Genomic DNA, 21,805 nt, shown 5'->3' on the forward strand with positions numbered 1-21,805 from the left:
GCCAACCAGAACTATGTGCATTAAGATATGAGCCCTGGGACCCTTGAGAACATATACATAACAGGGCTCACATCTTAATGCACATAGTTCTGGTTGGCAGAAATACATTCATTTTTTCTTCATCCTCATTTTGAAAGGTTGAATTGAAGGGCTTTGAGGACAAGGCGCAGAAGTGCAGTTTTTGCTATTTTGCAAAATACAAGTTTGAAGTTTTGGAATTATGTGGATCCTTATAGCGGAAAGAAAGTTCAAACTGACTTTTTGATGCTTAAAAATTGGAATTTGGTAGCGAATTTATCACTTAATATGCAACAACACCAATATTACATGAAACCATCAATATCTCAATTTTTTCAAGAACTGCGCTCATGCGCCTTATCCTCCAAGCTCCTCAATTTCGGTCCAGCTGCCTGAATTTTTTGTGTGGAGTAAGGGATGAAGGTTTTCTACCGGAAGAACTATTCCAATAAGCTGCGACTATGATTTTTTCTTGAGCCCAGAACCTTGCCGGCACTTTGAAAGTTTTCATATGTAACTCATCAGTAAGAATGGATCCCGCACACTCCTTATGGGGATGTTGACCACTATCAATTGATTGTATTTATGCTCAAAGGCACTAGGTGCATAGGGACTGTGTGTAACGTAGTCCATCACCCAAACTCTCTAGAAGAAAGGAAATTATCCAATACTAGTGCCTTGATGTAGCTGCCAATCTCAAAAAACTGTTCTGAAAAGAGTAGTAGCTTTAAAACCTTGAAGTTTGATAATACAAGTATTGCACAATTTTGTTAGTCTTTTTAACGAATGTAAATGACCTTCCACATCTCTCATGTTCAGTGTGCTATCTTTTTTAGGGGTCAAAACCTGCTTACACGTCCATGGTGTGTTGCCGTATCTATTCATTCCTTTTGCTGGGAATGCGGACTTGTCAGTTCTTCCATATCAGCTTGCTTCAAGTTTAGACAAAGCTCTGAACATTCTCCAAGGTCTTAAAAATTCTAACGCTCAACATGTATACAAAATTACCCCTGTCTCTGGGAAGTAAGTGAAAATACTTTATTTTTGCCGTTTGGTGGGAAACTTCATTGTCAATCCTTGTCTACATGAAAATAATCATTTTTATGAATTCAATCAAAACATTTATCAGTCTTTCAGGGGCCTCTCAAGTATTACATAAGGCATCTAGGAGACTTTTAGACAATCTCCCCCCTGTCTTTTGAATCTTAAAGGACTCACTTAATCCTCCCCTCCCCTTTCGAATCACAGAAGACTAGTCTGACCCCCTCCCACCCACAATTTTTCATTGTAAAATCCTTATAAGCAGTTGAATTTTTAAAGACTTTAACTTTGACTGGTATATCCAATGTTTTCATAAATCACACGCATTTAAGTAAGTAAAAAATAATGTTATCTTTAGCATTTACTTTGTTCGTTTTCTTGACCATAACTACGTTGATTACTTCTGTTGTTTAGATTATAGGTTGATAGGTAGACAGATAGTCACAAGGCGCATAGTTTTTGTAGTAGTTACCATGTTTTTAAATAAAATTTGCATAATTAAAAAAGAAAAGAAAAATGAATCCTCTCATGTAGAAGGCATTAGCAAAGTCATTGATGAAAAATTTTCTTAGTGAATACATTAACTCTTTTTCTCGCTTGCAATGTTTCAGACCCATCTATGGATTTCATAGAAAAGAACACTTATATTTAAAAGTTTTCTTCTACAATTGGGCCATGAGAGATAAAGCAGTCGCACTTCTTCAGGTGAGTTAATATTCCTCTCCTACGATTTGAATGGGTTTTTACAATTTGAATGGAAGAGGTTGCCCATTGCAAAAGGACCTGTAATGGTCCATGCCTGCCTCAGGGAGCCTCTCTAAAATTTTGGAGGGGTCAAAAAGGAGTCACTCTTGACCTAGGTTTACCCTCAAAGTTTCAACTCTTTTGCTCAATAAACAAAAAAACAATGGTGGTGGTTTAGGATTTTTGGATCACATTGTATAATTTGTCGCACAAATTATGGGATTTTCAGTTGAACGATGTCATCCTTGTAAAATGTTAATTTGTAGATATTAGGGTAATCAGCAACTGTGTTATTGGTACATTTTTTATAGGAGCTGAGTTTTCATTGAGTAAAATCATCTGCTGTCTTAGAACTGTTTCTTTAGATCTGCTGAATTGCTTCGGTCAAGAGTAATTGGGTCCGACCAAAATTAGTACAATCTGAAAACTGTCCACTAACAATTTTTGCAATTTTTGTTTGTAGAATGGTGCTGTGTGTAATCAAGCCTTTCAACCTCATGAAGCGCATGTTCCATACATTCTCCAGTTTTTTATCGACTATAATCTGTATGGTATGAGCTTTATTGAATTTTCCTCTGTGAAGTATCGTTTCTCCGAGGATAACTCAGGTATCTCTTTTTCTCTTCCCACAATCATTTCTCACCATAATTTTTCTTAACAGTTAGACATCAGATCACTATCTTTTAGAAACTTTCAAGACAAAATGGTATTGTCATAGAACCTTGTGACAGAAGCATAGCATCATTCGTAAAATAATAATTTTATGGAGAACATCGACAAAGATCAACCCTTTCTTTAGAAACGCGATGGGTGTTTCGCACGCAAGAGATACAGCCATATAAATACATTCTTGAGAGGTTAAATTACACGAAAATCATGTTGGGCACATCTATTAAGTCTGAAATCCATTTATTCCTCAGTGCTTAATCTGCGTAGATTGTACACACTTTTTCAAGTTTCCCGTGTCTGCGGGCAGTTTTTCTGTCACCACCGGCCAGGTTCGCTCAGACAGAAGAGTCTAAAAAATTAACCTGAGTCTACAAACGATTTCATTAACTTTTAATGTTGTATGATTTCAATTGTTTTCAAGCGTCAGTTTTCTTTTTCTTTCATTATTTTGCAAAAACAAAAGCTTTGAATCAATTGAATTCTTACGCCAGGAGAGTTCATAACAGTTCTCAAGATTGTTTGTTTATTTATGTTCCGTCCCTCCTCAGGCGAACCTGATTGCCAGCCACCAAGAAATACTGCCTGAACATGTGGTAAATTTGGAAAAACGTTTTACAAACTACACAGATTGCGCGCTTTAAGAAGTGAATCTCAGACTTTTTTTTATTTGTTCAATGTGATTTTTGAGCGTTTTACCCTCTAAAAGTGTATTCACTTGGCTGTATCTCTTGTGTGTAACAGACCCATTGAAAAGGATGTTGGTCACAACTGTTGATCTCCTTCTGCCTTGTGGCTCACTAAAATAGTAAAAGTGTGCCTTCACCTCTTAAGATCAGCTGTGGCGCAGCGGTCTGAAGGACTACTCAATGAAAGTATAATTGGCTAAAGTTGGTGCAAAGAGCTGACTTTAGAATGATCCTCAGACGAGTTCTCTTTCGTTTCTTTTTTTTTTTTTTTTTTTTTTTTTTTAATTGAAATTATTTTTACAAATTCAATAATTATCAAATTAATGAATAAAATTACATATATACCCAGAAAGAAATGAGATTACATGAAAATGAAGAATGAAGAAATTCTTTTAACCAGTAAAACAGTAATTTGATCAACCCAACTCTTCACCGTCTGAAAAAATTCATCCTAAATTTTCTCTCTAATGTATGCAGTTACTTTATTTTTACGAACTATTGTTACACTCTTTCAGATTATCTAGCAGACATCAATGAAGATTTATTACTGAAAAAAGTTGCGTGTTCCAGTTTCTCCAAACTCGAAATTGATGGGAAAGCTGCAGATATTCTTAATTATAAAAACATTACAGGTATTTAATCCCCTCTCTCTCCCTTTAACATGTCCAGTGCCACACTGTCTCATAAAGTTAAGTGCTCTGTAAAAGTCCTTACATTTCTGTTGAGAAAAACCTAGTTTTTTGTTTTAAAAAAAAAAGAAAAACGAAATGACAAATTTAGTCAAGAAACTAAATATTGATGGGAAGGTGACAGGCACGTCCAGCTGCCTTGTACTTAAATTTTCTTTCCCTGATGTACTTCTGGAAGAACAAAAAATTGAGGTTAGCTTTTTCACAAAGTATGTGTAAAGTGTTTTAAATAATCAGCTAGTCGAAAGAAAACCTGTTCTCTCTGCAACTTGTAATTCAATCTTTGAATACTTCAGTTTGCTAGGATTCTGAAGTGTGTCTGTTGAAAGGCATCTCAGGGGCTGTTCATTAAATGGGTAACTCTGAAAATTTTCATAAATATTTGAAAAGTTTTTAGTAGAGAGAACAGAACAACTCTGAAGTTCGAAATTACTTGGTAATTAACTGAAGGCAATGCATCTGCCGTAAAAGGTCCGGAACCTCTATATCAGCTGCTTTGTGTGACATTTACATATGGATTGCATTTTGCAAAAAGGAACCACTAGCATTGCAATGTTGCTCAGTTTGTGCAACTTCTTTTGTCTTGGAGGAAAAACCCGATTATCCATTAATAGTTTCTATTTTACTCGCTAAAAACTGAATTTAAGACAAAAATTACAATCTAAATTTCATAGTTTTTCACGATTTCCGCAATTTTATTGCAAAGGATGAAGTTGCACAATCTTAGCATCATTGCAATGCTAGTGGTTCCTTTTTGCAAAATGCAATCCATATATCCTTCAGATTTAGTTCAATCCTATTTTATTTCAGGAACGAATTTGCACAATCCGGGCATTGCTTCACTTTGGGAAGAGGAAAGAAGGCGAAGGAATGCTGAAGATAAGTCTGATATTGCTCCACCAAGTTCTCAAGAGCGCATTTGTAAGCAGGTTGACCGAGCAGAGGCTATGTACAAAAATAAACTTCGTCAAAAATTGCAGAAACTTGGTTTTGACAAAAAGGTTTGTTTCAAATGTTATGCGGCTGATCTTGATCATCCATGGATAAAGACCCCAGATAATCGTTTGTGCGAACGTTCAAAAAATCGTTTTTAAGCACTTGGACCAAGCTCATAGGGATCATGGAGTTCCATTGACTTCGAAAATGTAATCAAGAATTTCGAGATTTTCGGAATTTGGCGCAAATTCTGGCGCAAATTTGCCAGTTTACACCATAAATTCGCGAATTTCGACGTAATTTGCGTTGTTGCTGGAAAATTCGCAAAAAATTATCTTTATCCTGATCGGAGCTGCCGATCATTCCAGTGGGCAGGATGCGGGAAACTTCGTGAAACTTCGGTTTCGGTCGTCAACCAATCGTAGATTTGTGCTTCATTTCGCAGTAAACCACTGGCACTGCCAACCACGTTTTTCAAATTTAAAATAAGAGATGAAAAGAAAACACCTGGTCGTCAGCAAAGCATAGCGTGAACAGTGTTTCTTGGTCATTTAGAGGGACGCCCATACCGGCACACTTTCTTTTCCATTCCTTCAAAACGTGCTCTAGATATATCTTAAACAGCGTCGGTGACAGACAACATCCCTGCTTAAGCCCCTTGGTGACAAAAAAACCGTCTGAAAGCCTTCCTTGGCACCTAATTCTAGCAAAAGCCCCCCGATAAAACTGCTTGACTGCCCCAATAAGTCCTTTACTAAAACCAGTTTCTTCTAGGACTTCCCAGAGTTTCACAAGAGGAATACTATCATAAGCCTTTTCAATATCCAAAAACACTAAATGAAGCTCCTGGCCAACAATTCTCTTCTTTTCGGTTAACTGGGTAACACAGAACAGATGATCAGCGGTAGACCGACCAGCCCTAAAACCTGCTTGCTCCTCCGCCTCGAACGGGGTCCACTCCTCTTCGATCTTCGCTTTCAACACTTTTCCATAAATTTTACTTATCGTTCCTGTCACCGCTAACCCTCTGTAGTTCCCACAGTCATCCTTCCTTCCTTTTTTATGCGACGCTGTTATCCAGGCCTCCTTCCATTCTTTCGGAATGTCATCACCGTCAATGCACTTCTGCAGCAAATCCCTGAGATGGTTAACCAACTTGCCAGTCCCACATTTAATTAACTCGGCTGGAATGTTTCCTGGCCCAGGAGCTCTTCCATTCATCAATTCCCTGATTGCTTTGACCACCTCCTCAACTCGAATTTCCATTGAGTGATCCTCGACTATATTTTCAGCATTCCCCGTTTGAAACTCTGGTCGTCCTTCCGTCAATAATTTATTAAAATGTTCGTCAAGCTGTGAGATTGTTATCGGAGGTATAATGTCCCGTTTCATGTCCCTTCTCAGGCCTTTGATCAGCTTCCAGCTCTCAGCACTCTTCCTTCCCCCCAGGTATGTGTCAATCCTTGAGCAGTTGGTCTCCCAAGACTCGTTTTTCTTCCTGGTGATTAAAAGACGAACCCTCGCCTGGGCTTTCCTATACGCGCCGCGGGTGTCTGCAGTCCTAGAAGCCAGATAGTCATGGTACTTCCTACGTTTTTCTTCAATTACCTCCTCTACCTCTTTGTCCCACCAGTAGGGTTTCTGTACATCCTTGCTCTCATTACACACACCCAGGGCTTCCTTCGCAGCTGAATGTATACAACTTTTGATGAACTGGTACAACTCTTCTGCAGTATCGAAAGTTTCTACTCCCAGTTTCTCATCCAGCCGCTTCCTGTAGAGCGCTTTCACGCTTTCATGCTGTAAGCTATCGATGTTGTAGTGCACTTGTTCGATCTTCGTTCCTTGTGGCTGGCACTTCTGATGTTGCAAGGTATTCCTCTGCAGCCCATACTTAACCGGAAATGCAATCTCCGCCTTGAGAAAATGGTGATCACTACCACAGGAGAACCCCCGGCAAACTCTTACTTGTTGAACCTTCATGGTACTCGTTTGCCTGGTGACCGCGTAGTCGATGATTGACTTCAGCCCCCGAGTTTGCTGAACCCACGTGTACTTATGGATATCTCGATGTTGGTAGAATCCGTTCAGTATTTTCAACTCGTTTTGTTCACACATATCAATGATGCGTGCACCGTTGTCATTCATCGCCTCTTCACCGAAAGGTCCAACAACTTTAGAACCATTCCTTCGTCCGGTTCTACCATTCAAATCTCCCATGATAATGACCTCCCTTGTCCTTCCAACCCTCAGAACCTCGTCGTTGAGTTGCTCAAAGAACTGATCCTTTAGATTGACGGGAGCATCATCATTCACACCATATACTCCTAACAGGGCCACCTTGTGACCATGCAGTGTAAGATGCATTCTGATGACCCGCTGGTCTACTGCTTCCCAAGTAGTTATAGACGGACGCAAACTTTTCCGGATAAGTATGGCGACTCCTTGCTGTGCGCGTTGATCTTTACTGACACCACTATAGAACAGATCATAACATCCTAAGTTTTCTGATCCTGTGCCTTTCTTTTTCGTTTCTGTTAACACGGCGACATCTACATTATACTTTTTTACCTTACAACCTCTGTCAATTTATTAGAAATGCCCTGTACATTCCATGTCCCAAAAACCATTGTCCTTTTCCGTAGTTTGTGTTTGCTGACGACCAGGTAGTCATAAGTCAAGATCACGATGACGCGGAGTATATGACCCGGAAGTTGGTGGAGGAGTACCGCAAATGGGGCCTCGAGGTAAGTGTCCGTAAGACAAAAAAGATGTCAGTCGGAGGTGCTCAGCAAAGCATAGTCCTGGAGGATGGTCAACGTATAGAAAGTTGCGAACAATACAAGTACCTGGGGGTGAAGCTGACTTCGGATGGGAAGCTGGATCAGGCCATTCGGGACCGTAATCTTCTAGGAAGGAAAGCCATCGCCATGCTTAATGGGATCCTTTGGGACCAAAGGATTTCCAAAGACAACAAGAAGAGGATTTATAACTCGGTTGTCAAGCCTATTATCACCTATGGCAGTGAAGTGTGGCAGTTGAAGAAGCGGACCCAAGAAATGCTCAAGGCGACCGAGATGGATTTCTGGCGAAGATCGGCTGGAATCTCGAGGAGAGAACGTGTCAGGAATGAACGTGTCCGAGAGATAATGGGCGTTGAGGGGACGATTGTGCACGATATCATGACCAGGCAATTGGTATGGTATGGGCATGTGCAGAGAATGGCTGATACCAGGTTGCCGAAGAAGGTGTTGGAGTGGGTCCCCCCAGGTAGGCGACGGAGAGGGCGTCCAGCCAAACGGTGGGTAGAGGGCATCCATGAAGAGATGGAGAGATGCCACCTTCCGGAGGATCTCTACCATGACAGATTCCTGTGGAGAATAGGCGTCGCAGAGCGCCCTAGCGCGCCGTAAAAGCGGCTCATACATACATACAAAAGAAAACACATATTTTTAGCAAGAATTCGGCAGTTACTAGCAAGAATCTTAGACTTTTCAGGGAGAATTTTTGGATTTTCAGTGAGAATTTTAGGATTTTTAGCGAGAATTTTTAGTTTTTCAGCAAGAATTCGAGAAGTGCGGTAAAATTTTAGCAAGAATTTGGCAGTTTTTAGTGAGAATTCGGCAGTTTTAGCCAGAATTTGGGTCATTATAAATAATTAGAAAATGGGGTCTCTATCCATGGATGAGAGGCCTAGTACATTTTAAAGCACTCAAAGAATAGACCACTAGACTTGTTACTATTACAAGCATTCTCACGTATGGTTCCTCTTCAAAATTTCATGTAAAAACGATCTGTGCAACGAAAATTACCGACATTAACTCCTAAACTTGATACTAATGTTTTTATACATCACTGATTACAAAAAAATTGAATTTCCTGCTAACAAGAAACACCAGCATATTCATGAATCAAATTATGCTCTACAACAATTTTGGCAAGTCTCCCAAGGAGCAGTGTTCCTTCCCACCCGAGGTTTTTTATAGCGTAAAAAAGTATAACAGCTGAACCGAAGCACCAAGATTGAGGTGGCCATATGTTCATACCACAGAGACTGTTATAATAACGTAAAAGTGAAATTTAACTCTAGCTGATGATGGTTTTCTCTTTTAGGAGGAGGTTTGAACTCATGCTTCAAAAAACGTTAATATCATAGCTATGCAATTTATCGAATGTTAATCGTAATTGCAATTAATTTGTCAATCATAATCGTTTTTGTATTGAAAAATGAATTAGGATTATTTCAATTAATTTGACTTTATGACATTTTGAACTTCCTGCCTAGTTCGTTCAAATTTGCATCTCTAGTTGAATTTCAATATTATTTGGTATGACGTCTCTTACGGCTACCCAAGCACAATGAGCTTTTGAAATCAAACTTTCTGTGTGCTAATCTCGAGAAAATCAGAACTACAAAGTGAGTTTTTCAGCATTTTCTCACGCAATATGAACCTAGTTGCAACTTTGCAACATCTGATTGATGATTTAGGAGAGCTTTTGCCTCCTTGCAGGCCCAAAAAATAAGACAGACTATAAGAATCAAATGTCCTTGATTGATAAGAGTGTGCGGTGCAGCTTCCACATCCCCTTCAAAAAATGCGTGTACATATCAAAGCCGAAAAATTCACTTTTCAGTCCTGCTTTTGTTGTCATTGACACTTAATAAGTTAGATTTTAAAGGATAACTGTGCCATGAAAACTGTAAGGAACATATGAAAACTCGCTGAAATTTGGCTAGCGCCAAATAGCTTGGTATTCTGTAGGTACAGTAAGACCTCAAATTATCGGATTGCGATTTAAGGGATCGATCCTCCGGTCCCTTTAGGGGGACAGACTAGCGCGATTTTGCGGATTCCGCAATTTAACGGATTTGGCCTCTGGTCCCGTGAAATCCGATAAATTGAGGTCTTACTGTAGTCCTGTAATCATGAACGAGGTGATTTCATTTTTGTCATATTGAGCAGTTATTGGCCCCATTTGTTTACAAAAGGCCTCAATTCAATGTCAAGAGTTAGATAAATCCAAGTTCGTCCCTAGTTTAGGATGGACATGTAACTGACCCAAAAAATGCAAGCTGTGTTCTTACCAGTTTTTAGGCTATACTCATGTTTTAGCGTTTTTCTCTTGCACTTGATCATTGAATAGGGCTGAGGGGTCGTGGTTTCGTATAACCTGTACTTTCAGATCAATTTTTCTCGGAGCTACCAAAGACTGGCTTATGTCTTGCCTTTTTCAAATTACACTGTGTTCTTCGAATTTTGTATTTACACCTCTGTATGTAGGATATTTTTGTATAAGTATTATGTAAATTTATTTTTTCTAAATTTTTGACCTTGAATATAGGAAAGAGGCAGTCAGATCTTCTTTTTTCTTTTCCTAGGAGCCATCTCTGACGTCATTGTCTGCCAACTATCCTGCGGAAACTCCGTGCAATGCTGATTTATTGAGTGCCTCTTATCTGGAGCCAGTTGTTTGTTCACAGTCAAAAAATTCAAGTACTATAGGAACTAGTGTGTCTCCGGAAGAAACAATAGTTGATGAGGACATTGTTTTTCATTTGACCCAACAGAATGCCTCTGACCTCATTTCTAACAGTTTTAACATGAGTAAGTAATTGAAAAAAATCTTGATCCCACCTCAATTCCTAGCTAAATCTATATTTTGCTCCAACAAATATATTGCTATATTTTGCTCTTTTGAGTCAAGTGATCCAAAAATTTTGTAGTGATTCACATTTTAAATTCTGTATTTTCGGCTATAACTAATTTACTAAAATGGCCTGTATTTTTTTTTTTTTTTTTTAAATTGTTCCAAAAAAAATTTGTCACTCTCTAAAAATTGTTCCATAAATTTTTTTTTCGAAATCAGCAGTTCAAAAGATAGGTAATTGGGAAAGAGGTAGTTAACTTCAAGAAGTTTTTTTGTACTTTTTTCCTTTGCACGTATACTTTTTTATTCAGTCGTAATGTTTGTCAGAGTCACCAAGGTCTATATTCAAGGGTTTGAAAAGAAATCTGATCGGTGAGGAAATGTTTGGCCAAATCGACACCGAAAAAATCTTTGAGCATAATTCTGATGATTTATTGATCTTTTCGGCATGAATCATGAGGGAAAAAAAAAATCATTTCGACAAATTTGGGGAAGTGATGAAACTTTTAGGAAGTATGTGAAGACAAAAACCCAGATCCCATGAAACATCTGGCCAAATGATACTCTCTGTACCCCTGGTTTGTTGAAATTTTGTGTTTGTTGACTGAACAAGACAAAACTAAGGTGACAGAAAGTTATTTGATCGGTGGGCTTTTTTGGTTGTCTTCTTTATTGTGACTCTATCGTGTGAAATTTGATAATGAGCTTTTGGCAAAAGTGAATAGCTTTCCATCATTCCACCAAACGTAGATGTAACAACTAAATTCTTTCTTGGTCTGTCTTTTCTGCTCGACAAACACAAAATTTCAACAATCAACTCACTGCATTGTTTCTGTGGCGCAGATGCTCTTTGCCCTTCTTCCTCAGGGCCATGCCTCCAGCATTATTTGTATGCAGAAAAGGAGCAAAATAAGCAAAGGGAACAAGCCTTTTGGCTAGCCACTTTATGAAAACAAAACGCTTTAAATGACTGGTGTATACTTAAGTAAGTTTCAGAGTGACATGTAATCCACTTAGATTTGATAAAGGTTTAAGATATTATAAAATTGTTCTCTTACTTTTCACAGTCAATACGCAAGATGCAGTTGTTTTGGAGACGCTTGAAAGTTTGGCTCGGGATCAAGAGACAGGTGAATCTTCTCACCTGAATGTCTCTTACAGCCAGCCAGTTTCTGGTAAAGCTCAAGATGTAGAGCTGATCAGCATGAAAGTGGACGATGACAGCATACTTGGCACGCAGACGATAGGATGTATTCAAGCCAACGATCTGAATGAAGACATCCACGAAGATCTAAGAAATGTTTTCAACAATGCTGCCGTAGAGGAAACCAGTCCACCAAGAGAATCTCTCACTGATGTCAGCCAAGAAGGAGTGCTAGAACCTCCGCATGAAAAAATTCACAGTCTAACCCAAGTTGCACAGAAGATTTATGATACTGAGGATTCTTCTGTTCCATCTGAAAATCAATCTTTCCAGTGTGAAAATTCAATGTAAGTACTTTAGTCACTCTCTCACTTTCCTAAACTTCTTTAATAATCTCTCATGAATAGAGTTGTGTAAACCTTGAAATTGTTATTGGAACGGAACCTTTAACTTTTTTTGCTTTTAAAGATTTTTATTTACTCAGATTCTATTAATTATTTGAAAATTGATTATTAAAAGCAGGTAATACAGTTTGCTAATTTAATATACCAGTTAACTTTCTATGGAATGAATTAATTTTGGATCTCAGATTCCTGGGGACACTAATCCATTTTGTAGCTTGCATGAAAGAAAATAGAGTACCAATTTTTTTTTCCAAAATTTTAACGTTAAGGGAATCAATTTTTCAAAAAAAGAAAAATAATAATAAAATTTTGCAAAATCATGGCACAGGGGAAAGATTCAATTTTTAAAAACCCTGAAAATATGTTGTTACGAATTCGCATCGCTATGCCATAGAGGGTTAATCTACCGATGTCCACCAAAATTCAGTCTTGTACTGGTACTCATTAGAGCAAAAAAATTTTTGACCGATGAAAATGTTTGGAATTTCTTGGCTTTACCTATTTTCCCCTCAAAATGGTGTGGACCCAGAACCATTTCTCTACCTTGTTACATACAGTTTGGGCCATTTTTTAGTGTTTTTTCTTGTTAATCCATCAAGTAAGCTCTAATTTTTGAAGCTGTATTTGAAGACCTGAGACAGTATCAACATTTTTTTAGACATTATATGCTGTCCCAAAAGACTTTTGGTGTATTTTTTTCCCCAATTATCTTTAACAGTTACGAATAAACCAAGTAAATGTCATCCAATAAATTTAATGGTGCTACCGGAAGAAGGTTTGTAAAGTGGACCTCAAAGTCACCCACCATACGGGTGACTGGGGGTGCAGGGGAAACCCCCTGCCTAGTCGTGAAGGCTTGCCCTGAGTATTTAGTTTATGAATATGAATAATGATCCAAAATTGTGCAGGTATTCGTAATACTGGCAAATTTTTCGCTTAATACTGCATGCGCGTCCAAAAAACCATGAGTTTGAGCAGCACTCACAAAATTTCTCTAGTCCACAGAGAATCACAAGCACCCACCCCACTGGAAACTGCAAGTAGCTACAAGTGTCCGCCTATTCACGTAAAACGCTGCAAAAAAGGTTTTGAGTCTTTGAACAATTTTACAATTGAGCTGACCCCAAACTCGCCCTCCGTTAGAAGGTTTGCACAGCCCCATTGATAAATAAGTTTTTAAGCCACATGCACTGTTGGCAACAGCTCAACTATTTTTTTTTTTTTTTTTTTAAATAATTACCATTTATATTAACTTCTTGTGCTCTTTACAGGTCAAGAGATGGAAGTCAAAAGACTGTCAGTAGTGGAAACATTCCTCAAGTAGATGGTGCACATGACTGTTTGGATGTAGTCTCGCCTTCTGAGAAAGTTTTGGTGAAAAAGCACCAACAAGATGTGTTGAAGGAATGCAAGGATGCTTTCAATCGTTATGTATTCTCTCCCGAAAATAACTACAACTCAGTTTGCTCACCTTTCCACACCTTAGGTAGCAGTAGTAAACTTGGCTGTCTCTCTAGCAACAAAAAACGAATGCCAAAAAGAAGCAAACCAAAGCGAAGACGTAACAAATCACTGCCTCGTAATATACTAAAGAATCTCTCTTCTGAAAGCGAAGATTGTGGGAATGATGACTCGACCAGTGTTTGCTCATCAAGTACTACTGAGTTGCAAAGTCATAACCATGTAACTCATGTGATACCTAGGAGTGTAATTATGGATATCATCGGAGCCTCTGAACCAACAGCTTCAATATCTGAAAATCCTGAAAGCTTTGAAGATTGTGCTGTTGTTTTAGAACCCTTTGATAGTTTAATGGACGTGAATGATGACAGATCTGATGGATGGTTCTTTGAAAGTTTTGAAGACTTCTATAAAAGTGAAGGAGGAAATGACTGCTCCATAGTTGCATCAAATCCACAAAAGAAATATCCCCATTGGCCTAAAAATGAAAGGAATTGTGATCATGCTGAAGCTTTTAACCAGGCAAATGCTACCTTACAATGTTTTGTCAACTTGTCTCTTAACAATTTATGTCAAGAAAATAGTGCAGGATTTCAAACCATGCAAAGTAGAAAGGAATTAAAACCAGTCTCAGAAATTTTCACTCCCATAAATTTCTCAAGGTATGTTGTAATTCATTTGATTTTTTTTATATTTGAGCATTTCAAAAACAATGAATGTGATTTATTTTCATGCGCACAGTTTTAACCCATTGACTTATGATTTAATTTGACCCTGCCGGGCCAGGAATTACGATTTAATTTGGCGAAAATCAGCAACTTTCAACACTTCAAAATAATCCAGAAATTATTTCTCAAAGGGTGAAAATTGACAAAATAAGCATTCACAATACAACGTTTGAGAAAAATGGTGAAAACTTTGAACACATTGATTTTTTTATGTGGTTTGTAGCTGTCAAAATCGCAAAATCAGTGAAAATCAGAAAATTTTGAGGTTATCTAAAAGACTCAGACCTTTGCGATTGCGGACTATATGGTGACTTAAACCATATACTATTTGAATGCCAAAATCTAATAAATCGAGATATACTGATCCAAAAGCTAATCGAAAATAACTACTCCCCTCCATTTAACGTCTCATATATTCTCCACACTCCGGATCCCAAGATATATAAAATCATCGCTAATTTCTTAAGAGATAATAATATAAATCTATAACAAAAAAAAAAAAAATAAAAATTATTTTAAAAAAAAAAAAGTAAATAAAAAAAAAAATAAATAACCAGTTTTTAAGTAACAATCAACTATATTAGTTATTTTGTAGGAGCTAATCTCTATTTTCCACCATATCCACAGTCCCAATCATACCTCCATATGTTCACTTTGTATGTTCTCCAGGGCCCAGTTTTCCCTGGTATAGGAGTCGCTTAGAAGGGTCTCTAAGCGTGAAGATGGTGATGTTAGAATAAACTAAATACCTTACCTTTCTATTAACCTCCTTTCCCACTCATGTTCATTAAATTCTAATTTGTTATCCTGTCTATAGATGGCTGTAGGTTCCTCTCTTGGAATATAAGCCAATAAACCATCAGAAGAAGAAGAAGAAGAAGAATTTTGAGGTTATTTCATGTGCAAACGCACAGTAATTTGAAAATACCGTAACAAAACAAGAAATTACCGTACACAATAAGTCATAGGGTGGCCACACTACTCATATAAACATTGATGAGAACGCAATCTACCGGAGAATTGCCGAAATAACGCAAACAATCAGTGGACGGCTCTGAGCCGTCATTTCAGAGCTGGCCCAGCGCTGCGATGACGGCTGGGAGCCGTCATTGTAAGTCAATGGGCTAAGTGTCAAACCTTTTTCATCTTTACCATAAACCTAAAACATAATGAACCCAGTTACTGAGGATTAGTGATTTCTAGAGAATCATGAATTCTAATAAAGCAAAAAAGGGAAACCAAGTATAATGAATTTATGATCCGCATGTTGTAGCTCACTTCTATAAACAAAAAGTCAAAGCTCATGTCTCCCATGCGTATGTAATGAAGCAGAATGTTTTGTAATGTATTCATCAAATTTTCTTTTGATAACAGTAAGATTTTTTTCTCTCGTTTTCACTTGACAATCTGGAATAAAGAATACATTTATCTATTAGCGAATATTACTTATGAAATTTAAATGACAGGAAAGTTGAAATCTCTTTTCTGCAAGGTTTTGTTATGGCAAATCCTCCTTAATGTGTGCACGGAAGCTAAAATCAATCAGAAACACCCAAGATTAACCGTTGACTTATGCATGTTGGCATGCACTTCCAACCACACAAATTGATAAAACCACAAAGTATGGTTAGTTTCATGTTCTAGTCCTTTTGCATGAGGTCGGTTCAATTCTTTAGAAAATCGAACAAGTGTGGGACTAACTGGCTCTCTCCCATTAAAGTAACTAGTAATTTTTAATTCAAGCTTCCACCAATTAATTTTGGCTCAACGGCATGCTGAATTTTCTCTTGTACTTTCCTTTTTTTCAATCATATATTTGGCATCTATTTTGTTATGATTGCAGGGATGTTGTGAAGGATAGCTTTTCGGCAACTTTGTCTCCATCATTTGAGGCTCCCAACTTAGAAACTGAAAACTTTCCACAGATCATACCTAACAGTAAGTATCTTCTAGGCTTTTTTTATCAGGCTTTGGCTGATTTCTTTTATCCTTTTAGTTACCAGGGTTGCCACAGTCAGGGAAAACAACGAAAAAGTCAGGGAAATTAAGTCACCTTCATTTGCTTTCTAAAATAGGTTTGATCCTTTGAACAACTGTGCAAATGATCTAAAATTACATACATCTTTTTAACAATCTAGCGTATTTTCAATTGTCAGAATTTTACAAAAATGTGACAGGGAATTCAGAGAAATGGCAGGGAGTTTCAGTTTCTAAATGGATCATTTGTGCTGGTCAAAAAATCGTGTTTTGATGCGTGACTCTTGTAGATTAGCTAAAAATGATAAAATCTGTCCGAACAGCGGCTTCCTTTGTTCAATTTTAAGAGGGATATCGCGCTTTGAAAAGTCGGATTTTTTATGTCAACCTCTGCGGAAGTGACACCCTTTGTTTCTTCTTCTTTTGTTTAATCAGTGACGAAGAGGGCGCAACGCGAAACTTTAATGACATTAATCATAAATAACTGGTGAACTGGTGAACTGGTGAACTGACTGACTGCCTAGTCCCTTCGCGTCAAATGCGTTATCTCCTGATAAGAAGATCCTCAAAGTGCGAATCCATCTGTTTCTTGAGTTTTTTTATGTTTAATATCGTTGAAGTTTTGCGTTGTGCCAACTTCACTGCATCACTGCTTGAACAAAAGAGGAAGAAACCAAGGGTGTCACTTCCGCAGAGGATGACGTCAGAAACCTGTCCTTTCAAAGTGCGATATCTCTCTTAAAATTGAACTTAGGAAATCGTTGGTTAGGCAGATCACATTATTTTTAGCTAATCTATAAGAATCAAGCATCAAAATCCGATTTTTTAACCAGTGCAACTGACCCATTCTGTGGCAACCCCAAGTTACCTTAATAGTGTATTTTTCAAAGGACTTATTTTATAATTTAATGATTCGTTAAACTTTAGGTTAACCTTGATGGGAACTTTTTTAGTTTCTCCTCCAAAACTTAAAAACCTTTTTCTTTCAAAACTTTTTATTATCACAGAAGACGCAAAATTCCATAATTCCTGGTCCTCTAGGTAATCTGTATTATCTAATGTTACTTTGTCTCTTTATACCTTTTTAAATTGAATGCATAGAGATATATACAAGGCATACATTTCTTGTGGTAGAATATTTTGATTTCCAATTTTGTCAAACGAAAAAAAAAAAAAAAGTTTGCTCCCTCTCTGTTTTTGATGAATACCTAGGAGGAGAATTTGGCTGAAATAAAAATTATTACAGAAAAACCTAGCAAAATAAGGTAACTATCTAGGCTGTCTATATCTGAATGTTTGGACAGTGCTGTCAAATCCGAAGCTAGTGCATACAATGATTGTTGCAGCGTAACAGACGTATGTCTACAGTTGAAAAACACTTCTCTGTTTTACGTCACACACACAAAATCTCTGATAAAGTTTCTTTTTTTGAAGAAAATTAATGAAAACTTCTTGAATTTATCTGCAAATATACATATTTGAATGCAAAAGAAGAAAAATCATAGACAATTTTAAGAAAAACTGATAATCAATATTCTTTTAAAAAATGGAAAATGAGCGGAGGTTTGCAACATCGCGATCTTAAAATACCTATTTCTTAATTATAACCCAATACCGTCAGCATATTTAATGATGACAGATTTCTTTGTTTCTAGAAGACCTCACTACTCTTTTAAACAAGGGTTATTTTAATTTCTTTGTTTTTTTTTTTTTTTTTTCCTGTAGATGAAGTCAAGGTAATTGTCACTGCAGATGTTCACTGTGTGGGGAGCAAGCCAGCTCTTACTTCTTCAAGAGGAAAGGGAAAAAGTGTGCCTAGTAGACTTAAAAAATTCCAAGCAGAATTTCTAGGAGCTTTATCATCTACCAGTAAAGATGCCGAGCTATATGAAATAACCGCAGCACCATTAGAACCCAATAAGTCTCCCACTTGTAAAACAGTCATCCCACTGATGAGAAAAAAACCAAGAAAGCGCAAAAATGTTTACAGGGAAAAGAAAAAGAAGAAGAAGATTCACCCGAATAGAAGAAACTTAGTATCTAAGAAATGTTTTGATGTGGTCCTGCCACATGATCTAATTGAAAAGACGCCATGGGTGAGGGACCCAAATTCAAGATCCTGCGAAAAAATGCTTCACGAAGTTTCCTTATGCACTAAAGAAGAAGAGTCATTTAGTCCTACAGCTCTAGAAAAATCATTAAACTCAAACAAGGGGCTAAGATCATCTTCTACTTACGAGAAATCTGGAACTTCCCTCTCTACTGCTTCGAATATCTTACCACCAGAAGGAGATGAGACGAGTGTATTTTCTTTGAAGGATGCCTCTGGAAATTCTCTCTCTAAAACCTCAGATTTCCTATTACAGGAAAAGAACACCAATGACAAAACCACTGTCAATTTTATCCCTCTAGAAGGAGAGAATACTCAGCCAGAGCAATTTAAACCACTCACTCAAAACCCTTCCTCAACAGTAGAGAATGAAATGCAACATTCTTTCGCTGAGGCTCAGGTAGAAAAATACGGTCTAAGAAAGTGTAGTGTCAGACTTGAAAGATTACCAAGTCGACTCTCAGCGGAAAACTCTAAGTGCAATTCAGAAGTTTGTTTATCCGAACAGGAGTTATTTTCAAAAACTCTGTGTCCATTGAAAACATTGGACTTCAAATCTGTTAACCTACCAGAAAGTATCTCGAATGCCCGGATGTTGGTGTCTCAAAAAGTGATGGAGCGTTCTCTGAATGTCGAATTAAAAACTTCTCAAACTGAAAATACAGCTGAAGAAAAGGGTAAAATAGAAAGTTCTAATCACAGCAACGCTTGGAATAATGAGGAGTCCAGCACAAAAGCTATCTCTAACCTAAATATTAGCCCCCTGAGTTTTTCGGCTGACCTTAATGAAAGCAACGTCACACCAAAGATATTGATAAACAACAGAACAGAGTTGCAAAGTGTTCAACATCCATCTCCTATTGAAGCATCTGAATTTGAAATTTCTTTCTCCAATATCAGTGTTAATGGAGGTCTCAATCTGGTAAATTCAAATGAAAGTGACCAATCTCATGCCCTCTCAAATTTTACGACAACCACACAATTGTCACTGGCAGAGGAAAATTTTAGCATCTTTAAAAACACTCAAGACTCAGAATCTGGTGCAGTTAATTCTGTGCCTTGCTCCAAACCTGGAAGGATGAAGGCAAGATTGGAGGAATCAACTCTTCTAGATCAAGGACCTATTGAAAAACAAGTTTCTGAACTTTCGTTATGCAAGATACCTCCCCCAAAGCTTAGTCCTCACTCCCTAAGTCAGCAATTTTCTCCCTGTACTGTACAAAAATTAGACTGCTCAAATCATCTGGTACAAAATAAAACAACGAGAGATGAAACTTATTGCTACAAAAGGTACAAGAAAAATCAGTCATATTTCAGATCTGAAACCAATGCAGTTGGTGGTGTCGCCTTAAAAAGTAAACGTCTATGTGCTATTGATGCATTGAAAAAAATCAAAGACTTAAGAACCAAAATTAAAAAAGTGCCTCCTGATGGTAAGTCAATTCATTGTGAAACTAATCTGGAAACTCAAAACATGAGTCTCCTTCCAGTAATTAAAAATCTCACCAAAGGAAGATTAAGTTCGTCTGTAGGTTGTCAAACAGACGAAAGAATTCCTCCTGTTTGGGATGGCCCCAAAAGTTTAGTCCCTTATCACGATGTTAGTAATATTGACTTGCTTCAAAGATCAACAGGCACAAATTCTCATACAAAGTTTTTTGATCAAATCCTACACTCTTTTCATAGGAATTGGTATCTTGAACTTCAGGAATTGTCTGATTCTCGCAACATTCACGGTCCAAGTTTCTTACTATCAAACACTTCCGATTCATCTGATGTCAAAGCTATCATGACTTTTCGTCAGTGTAATTTACTGCCTGGTTTGACTGATGGAACAGCAAGAGTGGCTCCAGTTGATGCCGAAGATATGACATCTTGTAGTAAATCAATACTTGGGAAAAGGAAACAAGAGAACAAAGAAAATTATGGCACTGATGTCCAATATGGGAACAATAATAGTGTAGTAGCTGAAAAAAAAGCCCTGGTAGCACTAGGTAACTGTAGGGTTATCGTTGAAAGACTACCATGTGACGTGAGCTTCAAGGCTGATTATGGCCTCAGATGTGTCTCCAATGGCTTAACACCAGACTCAAGCAAAAAAGTCTTATCTCAGTGTTTTCATTTGCAAAAAAGCTTCTCTAATGGTTCTAGTTTATACCAGTGGGCTCTAGATGGTACTATCGACTTATCCTCTGATACCTCTGATGAAGATCTGAGACAGAATTCATTAAAATCCATTCAAAATGCTCTGGAGAATAACTCACAGTCTTCAAATTGTTCTGATCTCAGTGATTGTTTGTCCTCTGAAAAGTCCTCGCCAGAAAGGAGAATGAAGCTCAGAAGGTCAAAATTTCCCAAATGTTCAGTTCTGTTGAAACCTAGCCAGGTTGACCGGCCTCCAGAATTAGGAGCCAAGCCAATAGTACGAAGCGCATGTTCAAATAACTCCCAAAGCTCCAATGAAGTCATAGTAGGAGAACTGCCTAATTCTTCATCAGGAAATAAGAGAAGAAAAAACCAAGAGAGGTATCAGAAAATCATTACCAAGAAACAGGTTGTCACAAATATGTCAGGGCCTGATGAGAAGTTAACTAAACTGCAGCCTGTCGTCAAACTGTTCAAATTAGACTTCCAGAAAATTAAAAATGGCATCTCTGCGTCTCATGCTGATTATTTTTTTCCTGTCGTCGGTGGATCCACTTTGACAAGTAAGAATGAGCTCTCTTCACCTCCTTTTTATTGTAATTTTCCTTAAGTTCTGTCTTGAGGCGTAAAGGCAACGGATAGCTACTTTCAGTTAAACTCAGTCAAACTTGATCCGTTTTAATTAATTTTGAGCTGAGTTGTCCACTTCTCATATCAAACTTTTGCCAAGATGAAAACATTTTGAAGTGGACCATGGAGGGTTCTCCAATTTGATTTTAATAAACTCTGAATTGTAACATAATTGCTCAGGATCACGTCTATTGATTTAGATTTATAGTGTTAGAACAATTACCAGCCTCTTAGAGGTCGGTTTTAGATTTCTGCACAAGTTCATTAAAGTTTTTTGATGGTGTTTTAAGTTAAGGTCAATAGAATATAAGTCCTCCATACCGGGAAAAATCCAAGGAGGTAATTGAATACTATTCAAAGATACATTTATAGATTATGAGACAAAGAATTCCTATGTCTATAAATGATCTAGCCCTCTTGATCAGCAATTTTTAGAAGGTCCACAGCTCAGGTCTAGTACAAAAAGAGACCTCAATTGCGAGTTTGTCCTAAAAAATAGACCAAAAATCATTCGGACAGTATATAGTGTCTTAAAATTTCAGTATTGTCCCTGACCTGCTTTCCAACATTTCTCTGACTTTTTATACTCCTTTTCCATATTTCTGGGAACCCACCAGCAGACCAATGTAATCATGTTCAGGCGGAAACTGTAAAGTAAAGCCAGCAAGTGGAGAAACCTCTAGAATTGCGGATCATGTATACTGCTAGTTGGTGAAGATTATTGCATTCAGCTCCGCCATCTGACTAACCTGAATTTATTTTCCTTCGTTTTAA

The 21,805-nt window shown here is 37.6% G+C and overlaps 1 protein-coding gene across 2 annotated transcripts in view; it reads left to right on the top strand.

The window, feature by feature from the left end:
• Positions 1–21,805, top strand: part of PolZ1 (DNA polymerase zeta catalytic subunit) — a 36,272-nt gene that overhangs the window by 1,342 nt on the left and 13,125 nt on the right. For both annotated transcript variants that reach the window (XM_019058328.2, XM_019058329.2), the window contains exons 3-12: positions 855–1,041; positions 1,671–1,764; positions 2,267–2,411; positions 3,674–3,790; positions 4,658–4,848; positions 10,164–10,389; positions 11,500–11,923; positions 13,252–14,103; positions 16,013–16,107; positions 17,872–20,964. In XM_019058328.2, the coding sequence (XP_018913873.2) occupies positions 855–1,041; positions 1,671–1,764; positions 2,267–2,411; positions 3,674–3,790; positions 4,658–4,848; positions 10,164–10,389; positions 11,500–11,923; positions 13,252–14,103; positions 16,013–16,107; positions 17,872–20,964 (5,424 nt within the window). The remainder of the gene's footprint in view (positions 1–854; positions 1,042–1,670; positions 1,765–2,266; positions 2,412–3,673; positions 3,791–4,657; positions 4,849–10,163; positions 10,390–11,499; positions 11,924–13,251; positions 14,104–16,012; positions 16,108–17,871; positions 20,965–21,805) is intronic.

The sequence above is a fragment of the Bemisia tabaci genome, chromosome 2 (genome assembly GCF_918797505.1).
Source record: "Bemisia tabaci chromosome 2, PGI_BMITA_v3".
Taxonomy (NCBI): Eukaryota; Metazoa; Arthropoda; class Insecta; order Hemiptera; family Aleyrodidae; genus Bemisia; species Bemisia tabaci.